General features: G+C 37.1%; 1 protein-coding gene across 4 annotated transcripts; it reads right to left on the bottom strand.

Annotated features, from left to right (window-relative positions):
• Nucleotides 1-1,055: 1,055 nt before the first annotated feature.
• On the bottom strand, nucleotides 1,056-8,696 carry LOC122981148 (deoxyribonuclease-1-like). Of its 4 annotated transcripts, none has more exons than XM_044349707.1 (9): nucleotides 8,158-8,696; nucleotides 6,920-7,005; nucleotides 6,685-6,779; nucleotides 4,682-4,774; nucleotides 4,352-4,464; nucleotides 4,160-4,272; nucleotides 2,821-2,975; nucleotides 2,011-2,107; nucleotides 1,056-1,882 (listed from the first exon to the last, which is right to left on the bottom strand). In XM_044349707.1, exons 2-9 carry the CDS (start codon nucleotides 6,998-7,000, stop codon nucleotides 1,667-1,669), a joined length of 963 nt encoding a protein of 320 aa, XP_044205642.1. In that variant the 5' UTR covers nucleotides 7,001-7,005; nucleotides 8,158-8,696; the 3' UTR covers nucleotides 1,056-1,666. The 4 variants fall into 4 exon arrangements, with proteins under 4 accessions (XP_044205642.1, XP_044205643.1, XP_044205640.1 ...); XM_044349708.1 differs by having other exon boundaries at nucleotides 4,682-4,771; nucleotides 8,158-8,695; XM_044349705.1 differs by having other exon boundaries at nucleotides 6,920-8,696.
• Nucleotides 8,697-13,155: the final 4,459 nt, after the last annotated feature.

The following is a 13,155-nucleotide window of genomic DNA, read 5'->3' as shown; positions in this document are numbered from 1 at the left end:
CTGTACTTAAGTACAATTTTGAGGTACTTTTTTTTTTTTTTTTTTTACAGATAACATCAAGATATGTTTTAAGACATATGAAAATACACTTTGAGTAATAATTTGTGTAATTTTTTCCCCCTACAAAAGAGGGGAACAGCTTACGTCAAGTCTCCATATTTAGCATTTATAAGCAGTATATAAACATTTAATACATGTTTATAACACACTATAATGTAGTTGTAAGCAGATATAAATGTTTATTAATGTATTTGTCAACAATTACCCATAACTGGAAGCTGCTGTATAAACAGATAATAAATGATGATATAGTAAAACACAGTTGTAATAATATAAAATATATTTTCATACAAGAGGTTGAATGATTGCGGACAGGTACTGTACATTAATAAACACTTAAAATGTCTTTATATCTGCTTAAAACTACATTATAGTGTTATAAACCATTAAATGTCTCAATGCCGCTCCTAAATGTTGAATAGGTGGACTTACAGTAAACTGTTTTTGGTGGACAAAACATTTCAAACAAATTTTTATTAAAAGAATAATCAAAGTATTTTTGATCATCCTGAAGATACGATATGTGAATGCACTCATTTACTATATATTTAGATTTTTAAAAAATCCTAACTTAAAGACTCTGAAATCTTATTTTCCCAATCAGCTTCAATTACCTCATTAAAAATTCCTAAAATTACATCTACTCCTTCTTCCTTGTTGAAAAAAATCCAGAGTATATGAAAATGGAAATATTTTACATTTCGAAAGTTTAACTTCTGGACACAAGATGTCTCCATGTTCACTGTAAGGTTCATTATCAGTGTTTGTTCACTTCGCTTCAAGTTTCAACATCACACTTGTGTAAGTTGCATACTAGACGTTGATTGGATCCAAACTAGTTTTGATGTCACAACTCATGCTTATTGGTACACAAGTTAAACTCAAACTGCGGATGAATGTGAAAACAAACTCTGCACAGAGAAAAGAACAACATCCGTCTGAAGGAACAAGAGGAAAAACATGTTTTTGAGTGGAAGGAGACTTTAACTACAATGTTTAAAATAAAAGTCTGCTTTATTTATTAAAACTGTTACACATAGGCAAAGCTTTAGCAGTTTCTAAATCAATTCAACTTTACATTCAGTCATGAAATACAATAGAAATGTTTTTGTTTTTCATACATAAAGATATAAAAAATATCATGACTGTCATTGACAATTGAAGAAAGATTTATGATATACAATAAACATCCTTTATCTTTTAATCTTTAGCTGTATTCTGACTGATATTTCCATTTAAAGCTGGTGTCTGTAAACTACATTTGTTTTGTTTTTTTCTTTTATTAAAATCTCGTTGCTACATACATTCATCTGGATTATCGATTATTATAAAAAACAGAGAAATGTTGATGGACTTGTCACAAGCACTGACCACCTTAAAAGTGACAATAAAGTCACAATTTATACAATTTTTACATCTTTAAGTATATAGAATAGTTGCAGTCACCTATGAAGACGGAGGCAGTGTGTGGAAAGATTTCAGCTTTAAGAAGCCAAATCATTTTAAGCAGTGCGAGTTAAAACTCTAGTAATGCGACTTTTAGATGATTTATTGATGCAAGATCTTGAAATTCAATCTGCTCAACTGATATCAAGATATCGAGATATCATTTGCAGAGACGTTGTCTCTTGGCTGGTGTGTTTTTTGACTGTGTTGACTTCTTTTTGGTTGTCGTACTCCTCTTCTTCCTTCCTGCTGGCTCAGCCTTCTTCTTCTTTGGTTCTGTAAGAGAAGGAGCTGCCCTCTTTTGTCTCTGTGCTTTGTGTTTCTGATCCATCTTCAGCTCCACCTCCACGGGGTAGTGATCGCTGATACTGAGAGTCTTAGAAAAGCAGATTAATTTGAGTAATGACACCAGTGTTCTTCCTTTAAAATACATTAAATTGTCAGTCATTTCTATTTTCTATTAAGAAGTTTGAAGCTGTACTTATTAACACAAACATGTCTTACTGTTTCATCAGTCAGGTTGAACTCTTGCTGGTAGTTGAAAGACTTGGCTGATCCGGGGATGATGGCGTCCAGCATGGTCTGTCCGTACACCACGATCCTGTTTACAAGAAAATACATCACAATCTTCTTAAAAACTACAAAGTACTTAAACAACACAAAAATCTACTTGGATGATAATGCTAATATCAATCAGCTCAAGATCCTAACCATTTTTAACATAAACAAATACCAAACTTGTGTTTTTATTTTTAAAATTTTGTATCAGCCTGCTTCACTTCCCTTGTAAAGCCACGACTAATAATACAAGACATGCCAAATGTTTACACCTCCCAATATTCTATACTGGGCTCTGTCAATTCTCTATTAGATACAGGGGGGCTCAGCTGTGGAACAGTTATATTCAAATTGCATTTCAGTCTACTTCTCTCAAGAATTTCAAAACAAGCTCAGGACCTGTCTGATGTTCGAACTGATCATATCTGATTATAATTGGCCTTTTTCTCTCACATTACACCAAAACACACACACACACCCTCATTACATTATTTTATCTGTTTTGTGTCTTTGCTTGGTTTTTTGCTGCCTACTTTATGTTTGCTTTTGATTCTGTGGTTGCTTGTTTTTTTTTTTTTTGTTTTTTTTGTGGATCACATGACTTTTGTATTTGCTTATAATGTGTAATGAGGTGAGATTACTACCATAAGCCTCTAGGGGTTTTTGTTGTTGTTGTTGTTGTGTTTATGCTGCTTTGTTTTTACTGTGCAACTTAAAAAAAATGTTTTAAAATAAAGAGAAAAATGTGTGTTTTACCTGTCGTAGGTGTTGTCATTATAGTTACTACTCGTGGTGTCGACATCATCAGCTATCAGCCAATGATAAGGAGCAGGGCGGATGCGGATAGTTTCCAACTTCCTCTTGGAGAGATAGCGTCCATCTGCATTAAAGTCCCCCAAAATCATGATATTCTGGAAAAGAAATAAAATTAATATCATTAGCAGTTATGACAAAGAAAAACCTATATGTACATATCTGTTTAGGCACTTTTTACTTTAATTATAAAGTAATCAAAGATGTAAACATGAAATTATTCTATAAATTACTAAAGTCGGCTTACATCCCAGTAACAACATAATCAATTTAAATACATAGTAAATAATAATAATAATAAATAAGCAGTGTGTGTCAAAGAACACATCATGTCAGTTCCCTTATTTGATTGTTCCTCCTCCTTCAGTCCCAAAGTGGGGAGAGAAGTGAGGAATGAAAATGAAACTAACCAGAGACCAATAAAGTTCACAGTCTTGGTCTTTTTTTTATCACACTCACAGTAACATTTACATACTGTGCACCTAATCATGGAAATGTAAAACAGCAACAAACTGTCAGAGAGCAGAACAGTTTGCAATGTTGAAGTGAAACCACATCTGTCTCATAGCAGCATAAAGTTCAAAGGAAACACGAGCTGTAGTCGGCTGTATTGATTGAAACAGAAACCACATCGCGTGCGGGACGGACGACTGAAAAACACAGCTGAGACACTTCTCGTGCAGACAAACTGTTACAGGTGCCACTATTTTTGACAGAGCTTGGCACGGGGTTTCCCCCTGTCTCCAGTCTCTGTGCTGAGCTTTCTTCTCATCTGATGCTCCACCAGAAAGCTAATAAGCATATTTCCCAAAATGTTGAACTTTTTCTTTTAAACAGTGTTTGTTGTGTTGTCGTACCTGCAACACTTTATGACACCAGGAGTTCAAAATCTTTCTGTTATCAGCTAAAACTGGTTTCCAAACTGCTTTAGATTTGTTTTACATGCTATAAAACTGTAAGGCTGGTTACTCTTAGCATTAACTGTTAACTTGATAGTTACTGCATCAAAAGTACTGTTACGGTGTATCATCCCACTAATCTAAACAATTACTAACACTACAGGAAAGATGTACACTGTTATGTAGTTCCCAAAAATAAAGACTTATATAATTGCTGTTGATTAAATCCCAACAAACATAACTCGCCAAACCAAATCGTCGTAAAAATAAACATTCAGTGTAACAGCTGGAAAAGCATCTCCTCAGCTTCAGGCAGTAAATTCTGAGTCAGACATGCAACAAATCCAATTATTAATTTATATGACACAAACTATCCAACCTACATCAGTTTTCCACTTCTCCCTGATGACGTTGACCACGTCGTGCAGCTCGTCGAGCTCCTTCATCGAGTCGTCTGGCTTGGTGTGGACTGGGATCAGCACCAGGTCTTTCACAACTGGAACGATACACAGATACAGAACACTGATACACCCTAAAAACCACAGCTAAATAAACACATTGAAACACACGCGTACCTGTAGTTGGACAGCTGAGGCGCAGGATAAACGGCTCTCTGGCGAAGGCATCTTCATCTCCAAGTTGATTATCTTCATACTGGTAAGTGGCCGTCAGCGTCACCTCATCCTCTCTGAGACACACATACAAACACACACAGATGTGATAAGACATTGATGTGTTTGTATGGACGACTGTATGTGAAATCTATAAGAACTTACAGAAACATGTTTGATAAACAACACTTGGATTTTTCTCAGACTTAAAACCCTGTATCAGGACTAACATAATGATTCCATGATGGGTTTTAATTTCTGAGTGAGCTACTGTCTGGACCTCGACTCTCCCACCTGTAGAAACAAACAAACTGCTCCTTGTAGGTGTCTCGTCCCAGCTGGGAACTGGCGGTCATGGTGTAGAGACTCTTTTTCTTTTTGTCACTGCTGACAGAAACAGAAACAACATTACAGGAGACCAGAACTGTTGCGCTGTAACACTCACTTACACACTGAAATGCATTTTCTGTGTAGTTAATTATAATTGACTACACAGAAAATGCATTTCTGTGTAGACATATTCTGCACATTTCCATATATTTATATTCGGGGGTTCCACTGGAATATCTTTGCATGATTTACAGTTAAAAAAACTCACTCCTTATTTATCTTATACTGGCTCTTTTTTCAGCCCCTTAGTTCAGCCTCTGTCTGAAACAGGCAGTTTTAGCTCCTGTCTCTTTAAGGCCCCCCTCCCGATGAGCCCACTCTGTTCTGATTGGTCAGCTTCAGGAAGCTTCAGGAAGCTCCAGAGGCTACGTCAACAAACCATGAAACAAACTATAGTTGTAATATATATCAGGTCGTAGGCAGGGCCAGCCCTGAATATGTTGGTGCCTTAAGCGAGATTTTAGACTGCAGCCTCAAAATATTTAGATCAGAGCCCCCCAAAAAGGTGCATCCTCCAGTTCAAGAACTTCAGATATGAATTCACACTAAAATCAATCACAATGGTACTTCAAGCACAGACAAAGTCCTCCCAGTCCAGGCCAGCTGTTAGGAATTATGGACTGGGGGACAAAGTTTTGGGCCCCTCATCCACACCCACCTACCCTTAGCTTTAATACCAACATGGGCAATTGGGTATTAGCCTTGTAGTGACACAGACGGAGTCTCTAACAACCATTTCCAAATCAAGTGTTATAGACCTAATCCAGGTCATGCTCTGTGTTGCATACATATACTCAATATGATTATAAAGAACAAAAGGTCAAGTCAGTTGTTTCAAAAGACAGAGAAAATTTTTCTTTCAAATTAGACTGTGACAAAAAGGAAAGTGGGGGTCAAGGTGTCATTCAGTGAGTGTTTGGTGGTCGTTGTGCAAAAACTGACTGAACAGTATGGCTTTGGAAAATTAAACCAGATGAAAACTCATGTAAATTAAAGGGGAAAAAAGACATGAAAAACATTAAGAAAGGAGAAAATATATGTATTTCCAAAAGTGGTATAAAAGTACACCTGTTGGTAAGAAAAAAACACAAAAATCCCACTTCTCACTCATTTGGCGCCTCTTCCCTCAATTGGTGCCCTAGGCAACTGCCTATGTGGCCTACGCCACGGGCCAGTCACACTCGTAGGCAGGGTAGTTCCTGCCAGTGTGTTTATAGTGAGTCTGTTAGAGTCACTACAAGTGTTTCATTAGCTCAGTTTAACCTGCAGGAGTTTCCGAAGGCTCTTGTAACACGTTTCTCTGCCACAGAGGAAAGAAATTATGCACAAATGTGAGGTTTATGTTGTGCTTTAAGAAAGGAAAGGCCTCCAGGATGAGGACTGTCTTCCTCTTGGATTAATAGTATCTAAGGGAAACTTCCCCAACAGGATGAGTGTGAAAGTGTGTTGTATCTTCAAAAAGTCTTTTTTCAATAAGAGGTGTTGGAAAGGGGTCGTCGTCTCATAATCACAGTTGTCTTACATTCAGGCCATTTACGTAATTGTCATTTAATATACATTTTTCATTTAATTATGACAAAGTAACTGCATACATATACAAATAACAATGCAAATAACCATTTGTATTAAATTTAACTTTATTTCATAGCTTAGGCATTTTAAAACTTCCATATCTGATAGACTTCCACACTCCTGTAGTCTTAACAGTCACTGTGGTAGTTACCACAAATATGTCACACAAGTAAACACTTGACTACTTGCAAATACTACAAGTGTGAGGAGTGTACAGATAACTGTAAGTTCAGATGCTGTTAAAAATCATATTGTGGAAAATAGAAAATGAGATCAAGTTTGACATTTTTTTCAAATGTGTCTTTAAAACACACTTTGCAGTGCAGAAAACTCACCCGGTGTTGTTGAGTTCTTGAAGTAACTTCTCCATGGCCTCACCGCTCTTATCCATCACCTCCAGTATCACCACCACACTGTACTGGGACATGATCTGGAACATGTTGTTTATGAACATACGGTATTAGTAAAGGCAACAAACCAGGAGGGCATTTAGAAGATAAAATGTAGCTGTGGGAGATTAATTTAGACAGGACACATCACATATTGATAAAATGATTATCAAGGCGTTACCTTGGTGAGATAGTGGACGACAGTCTTGTCTGTGACCTTCTTCGTCCCCAGGTTCTTGCAATTGAAGGCTGCTATCTTCATTTTGACTTTTTTTTTTTTGAAAAAAGATGATGAAAGATGTTTTAGATAAGTATTTCCCAACCTTTTTGGCCTGTGACAGAATTTTGTAACAACATTTTTGTATGGGTTTTTTTTCTGTATCCTATCCTGTCCCGTCATCTCACAACCCCTCTGAATATCCAACCAAACCCCCAGGTTGTGAACCACTGTTTTAGAGGATGAATATGAAGGACATGCAGCTCATACTGTGGATAAAAACAAAGCCGATAGAGGAAGAAAAGGGAGAGCTGCAGCAGAAAAAGAAGAAACTGAGGTTGATGAAGTGTGACAAGTTAAAATAAAGGAAACACTGTGGTTGATCATTTTGTTGAAAACAAACATGTCAGCTTGCAGTCAGCTGTCTTGCTCCACTTGTACAGTTTATTTTTATGGACTTGCGATATCAGATACAGCAAACAGCACAGAGGTAATAGAGGAGATAATAGGGAGGGGAGGTAATAAACTTAACAGTTAGTTTGATATCTGATGAATAATTAACACAAACCAAATTGAGAGGTTATATGAATGATGTGACATTTCTCTGTATTTTCTTTCACTGTCACTGTCACTGTCTATAAAGAGTTTCTGAAACCTTTATGATGCTTTAGAAACATCACTTTGCACTTTGGAATATGTTGCTTACAATACTTTTTCAAATCAAACCTTTGAGTTTTTCACTTTTTTACACACTATAATGATGATGATAATACAGCAGGCTGAACTGTTATGACTCCCAAAACCTTAATGCTTCATATATCACACTTAAAATGGTCAGCACCTGCTTCTGTCACTAACAATGTACATTTAAAAGCAACATTACATTATAAAATTGAGTTTTGGAAGTTTGCTTCACATCATTCTGCATCCACAATAATGCTGCTGCAGTGTCACACAAACAGCAATTTTCATTTTGCAGCCGTTATCATGAAAATGTATATGTTTGCCAAAGTATTCAGTTTTCTGCAAGAGGGATTTACTTGAATACTGTCACAGTTAGTAGATGTTTCCTTTAATCAGGTGTCATAAAGTGTAAAATTGCACAAAAAAAGAGCAAAAAAGCAATTAATTAGTTTCAGTGCTGGAGAGAAGTTTGCAGTTAATAAATGTAGGAAAGTAAAGCAAACAAAAGAATGACTCACCGGTCTGGTTGACTTAAGCAGAATGATAGAGTTAAACAGTAAGTGGCTGCTTTATCTATCTAACCTCCAAGAAACAGGAAGTGTCTGTCGGCCACAAACCTAGTGCAGACACACACATAGACACAGACACAGACACACATACTCACACGACATGTATATTCTGTCGATGCATGCAAACCATTACAGATCCCACACTCACTATCTTTTATCTGAGCCAGTAAGCACTTCCTTTCTGTAAGTATGTTCTGCTTTCATCGCACACACTATGCTGCTCTGTCACCTGTCTGCTAAAAGAAAAGATATTATTTGACAAGTATCATCAAAATAAAAAATGTAATCCTTCATGAAAAATAAAGACATTTCCCAACATTTTGTAAAATATACTAATTTGCTTTCTTTCTGGGAGTGAGCTGAGAAGATCGATATCAGACTCATGAGCTGCAGTCAGAATGTTTTTAGCCTAGCGTAGCATGAAGACTGGAAGCAGAGGTTAACAGCTAGCCTGGCTCTGTCCAAAGATTAAAAATACCTCCAAACTTTGTTACTACCATTGATTGTATATAAATATGGATATATAATATGGATGATATGGACATCATGACGGCTCCCCAAAAGTGAAGCCAAAACATCTTCATCGCCCCCTGGTGGCTAGCTGCAGTATAGGTCATAAATCCTCCTTAATGTTAGCAGACATCAGCTAAACTAAAACGCCAAAGTACACCTTAAGTAAATATTTCCCAAAGATGGTTTCTGTCATTTTAGGTCATTCTCATCACGCTGATGCTTGTTCAGGTGCTAATTTTTCTGATAAGTTTGTTTTTGATGATATAAAAAGGGGGTGTGATGTCATGATCGACAGCTGTTACAGATAGTATACGGAAGTGGGTGACTGCAATGATGTGGCACTGCTGGCCTTCTTCTGACCCGGACAAAATGGATGTGAGCCTGAAATGGCCCACATTTAAAATAGCAAATATGGCACAAATATCCCAAATCAAATGTGGGCCTTTTTTAGTAAAGATATGGTGATTTCAGGTATGTGTATTCTGGATGTGGGCCAGTTCTGGTTTATCTAGTTTGTTCTTGGTTGATATACGGCTTGTTTGTGGCCCAGATCTGGGGAACAGGAGTGGACCACCCAAGTGCCATCATTCCACATGGTATGAGAGCCGGATGAAAGTTCAGAAAGTGTTAGGTATGGGTTGGATCTGGGCCACAGCAATTTTGCGATCTGGGCTGGGACTCTGGCTCCCAATGATGTAACACAAGCAAGATGGCAGCTCCCAGAAAAGAGATATTTTGGCTTCACTTTTGAATAGCGGTAGGAAGTGGAGACACAATATCCATATTTATATACAGTAAATGGTTCCTACCTAGTACCAAGTCCCTACAATTACTTCTAAAGCTCACTAATTAACACATTAAATCTCATTAGCTCAGCCCATACATATATAGAAACAGTCTACAGCCTTGCTATTGGCTCTGTGAGACTGTTCTTCACTTCTTCAGACAACTTCCTACTTGAAAAAGTCTGATGGGGCGGCTCTCGAAGTCGGAGCTCCGGCTGGGAAACTCGGACCAAGAGGAGCAGGTTTCGAACGGTGTTGAATGAATAAAACAAATGAATAAAATGCTCAAAATGAAGACATGTTATCAAGAGCTCTCGGGCAGAGGGTGAATATTAATGGACTTTGTAGTAAATAGGGAGTGATTTTGGACACAGCCTAAGATGGTGAACATACCTGTTAGTGTAATGCTGGTGTAAGTTAGCAGTCATGAGTAAGTTAATGCACAGGGACAACGTCATCAGAGGAACGTGTGAACTTTAATGTCCGTCCAAAAACAGCACAGGACCCTAGAACACCAACAACAAACTTGATACATCACTTAACTAAACTATCATAAAAACCACAGACAAGATGCATAATGTAGATAAAGGATATATGTAACTGACAAATCTTGAACCACCAATCAAATCATGGAAACCATCTCAACAACAACACCAAAATACGATAATCTACAAAAGAAACCCTCAGAAAAAAAAATCTCATCTTACATTAGCATTGTCACTGTGAACATGTTAGTATGCTGATGCTAGCGGTGTTTTTACTTTTTACATAAAACTGTTTTCAGTTTAATCTGAGAATAATATCTAATACATTGCTATGTTAAAAATTTGTAATACTAAAGCAAATGGTGAGTAAACTGATCTACAATTTTCATCAAACAATCATCACTGTTAGCAAAAGATTATAATTTTTGCATGGACATATTTATTTAAACTTGTTTTCGTAACATATCCTAACATAAGGTAGACTGTGACTGTCATATACAGTTCTTCAGTAATTTGAAGACTACTCCCCTTAACGTATTACTTACTTACTCGTTATATACCTTGTTATTTGTCTCATGTTGCTTTGAAACTTTACATTTCATTCTCTTTCAATCTCTTTTCTACTTGATGAAATATGTTATTTAGCATTCAACTGAATGTGTTTTGATGTTGATGTATGAATTTGATATATTGTCTCTCATCACTTGAGCATCATGTCAGGTAAAAACAATTTGAATGACAAAGAGAGCACAAAATCATGTTTTCATGATTGGTTCATTTCAGAAAAGCCTAAGCAACAAGCATGATGAGTAACTGTGCACTCACACCCAAAGATTAATAAGTGACAAGAGCAGTCGTTCATTTTAAATTAAAGTTAGCGATGAAGGGCTTGAGCAGACGGATGCCAGTGCCAAGAGTTGAAGTTGAGCAGAGTTTAACTTTATGCAAATTAGCAGCAACGCCACTGAAGCAGCAACCAATTTCAGATCAGAGTTTGATTTTCTTCCCACAGAAACCACTGTACTAAAGTTCCTATCAAACATCTGTTCCCCTCCATATTGACAATGGAAGAGAAATTGATCATTGTGGTCTCTGGTTTCCCAGAGCTGTGCGATTCATCGTCATTTGTTTACCGTGACATAAACAAAACTAGCCTATAATGCTTTATTCCATAAGCTACTCAGCCGACAACGTGGTTTTGAAAGTAAAACAGCATTTTTATTTTTTAAATGATAGAAATTAGACTAAGTACATTTTTCTTACTAAATAATACACAGTGAAACATGAAAAATTGTATATTTTATCATCCTTGTCAAGTTCATTCATGGCTGGCTTGCCAACTAGCTCTACTACAAACTTGATATTGGCTACAACTGAGTGTGATGTCTGCGACACTGCCGTCAACTGCTAGAGGCAGTGAGCAGCCAGCGACCAGAGCTGTTGCTCATCAGACTTTTAGTGTGAATGCCCAATAAGAAAGCAGTGAGATAATATGAGATGCGTTCTGCCATGCGTCTGCATCAGTGGGGGTAGGTCCATAGAGGCAGAGGAGGTTGTTCCTCCTCTATTTTTGAGAGGCAAGAGGGAGATCAAAATATAAAAAAGAATATTTGGTTGAAATAAACCATTACCAAATCTCAGTATTATTTATAAAATATTTTTTCTCTCCTCTTTGGAAAAAATCCATTATTGAAATTCTGGTTAAAATGCTTCAACAGCGACACCTGCAGGGCAGGAGGAGAAAGAGCAGTCTGTGTGAAGTGGTGGTGGGGGACAGAGGAGGACGGGCACCTGCTGTCCTCCTCAGAGCGGGATCTCTTACATTAATTCAATGTACTTCTTTTTTTTTTCATGCTAATCTATGATTGGCCAAGACACGTAAAATGACGCTCCAAGGGAGGACATCCTCCCTAACCAATCAACATCCAGAATGCAATATTGACGTCAAGTTGGTCTAAAGATAGTCTCCAAATTTCACCTTCAATTCTCTCCACTTTACGGTAGACTAGCAGCAGTAGATAGCTGCTTGTGTTAGCCAACGCAACAGTTAGTTTGTTGTAGCAGCCCTGAAGGACTCTTTATACATCCATGGAAGGACTGTTAGTTAAGCTAACGGGAGAATGGATGTGGACTGTGCGGCGCAGCAGTGGCAGGGCGCCACCGGGTAGGCTGGAGAGAGAAGCAACCAGAGAAACAACCAAGAGAGTTAGCTTGTTTGTCTTTGTTGCCAATGATATTAGACTGGTTAATCAGCAAAAACTTTGTTAACCACAAAGTTCTGTTAACTAACAAACACGATGATCAATAGCCACAAATGGACGTTATGACATGAATACTTCATCTCCATGAAAGAAAGAAGACATCAGATAATGTGAGTCAGATACAGCTTCTCTCTCTGTCTCTTTGGTCACTATTTTCATCTCTGATGGTTAAATGTCTCTGTGGCTGTTGTGTGAATTATCTCCTTAACAAGAATGCAGCAGAGATCATATAATATGCCGTAGGTAGTTTGCTTGTTGAAGTTACAGTGAGCTGTCTGGACTCACTCATTCATTTGGAATTGATCCCGTTTTAAATTGAGTGGTTGTTCAGTCACCTGTTGATGTTGTGTGTTTGTGAATGAGTGTGCAGGAGGTCTAGCTGCTTGCTGGTGACATTTTCTTCAGTTGGTTTTTAAGCTGATCTGTATATTGAGTAATAAGCTTAAAGTAACTAGAATAACAAGTGTTAACATGTCAGCTTTGTAGACTATATTTTGTATGCCGTGCATATAGATAAGAGTGTGTAAGTCATGTATTTGATACATGCATTAGTAGTTTTTGTGAACCTACACTTTTAGATCTGTGAATGTTTTAAGTGTTCAGTCTTTCTGGTATTCAGCACTGATCTGTACCTGTATCAGATTATAAACTTTGTGATACTTCATATATTTCTGTATACTAAGAAAATACATAGGAAACACGTGTAAATCATGTGATATGTTGTCTGTTTTTGATGAGAACATAAATCTGTTGTCACAATAGAACAATACTATAAATTTGAATTTCACTTTGTTGGTAAAATGACACATTCTGAACCACTCCACGGCTAAAATGAGCACTTCTTTGTTTAGAAACAATATGTATATACTAAATGTCTTTAAATAAGCAACCTTTTCACTACTC

The sequence above is a fragment of the Thunnus albacares genome, chromosome 4 (assembly GCF_914725855.1).
Source record: "Thunnus albacares chromosome 4, fThuAlb1.1, whole genome shotgun sequence".
Taxonomy (NCBI): domain Eukaryota; kingdom Metazoa; phylum Chordata; class Actinopteri; order Scombriformes; family Scombridae; genus Thunnus; species Thunnus albacares.
This window is presented reverse-complemented; position numbering and strand designations above follow the sequence as displayed.

What these genes read in the sequence shown, in the direction of transcription:
- LOC122981148 (XM_044349705.1), bottom strand. Translation starts at nt 7,138, where the DNA reads ATGACGGGACAGGATAGGATACAGAAAAAAAACCCATACAAAAATGTT. An exon ending in CAGTTTGTTTGTTTCTACAG is followed by an intron (nt 4,465 to 4,681) that starts GTGGGAGAGTCG and finishes TGTGTGTCTCAG; the next exon opens with AGAGGATGAGGTGACGCTGA. An exon ending in CCTCAGCTGTCCAACTACAG is followed by an intron (nt 4,273 to 4,351) that starts GTACGCGTGTGT and finishes GTATCGTTCCAG; the next exon opens with TTGTGAAAGACCTGGTGCTG.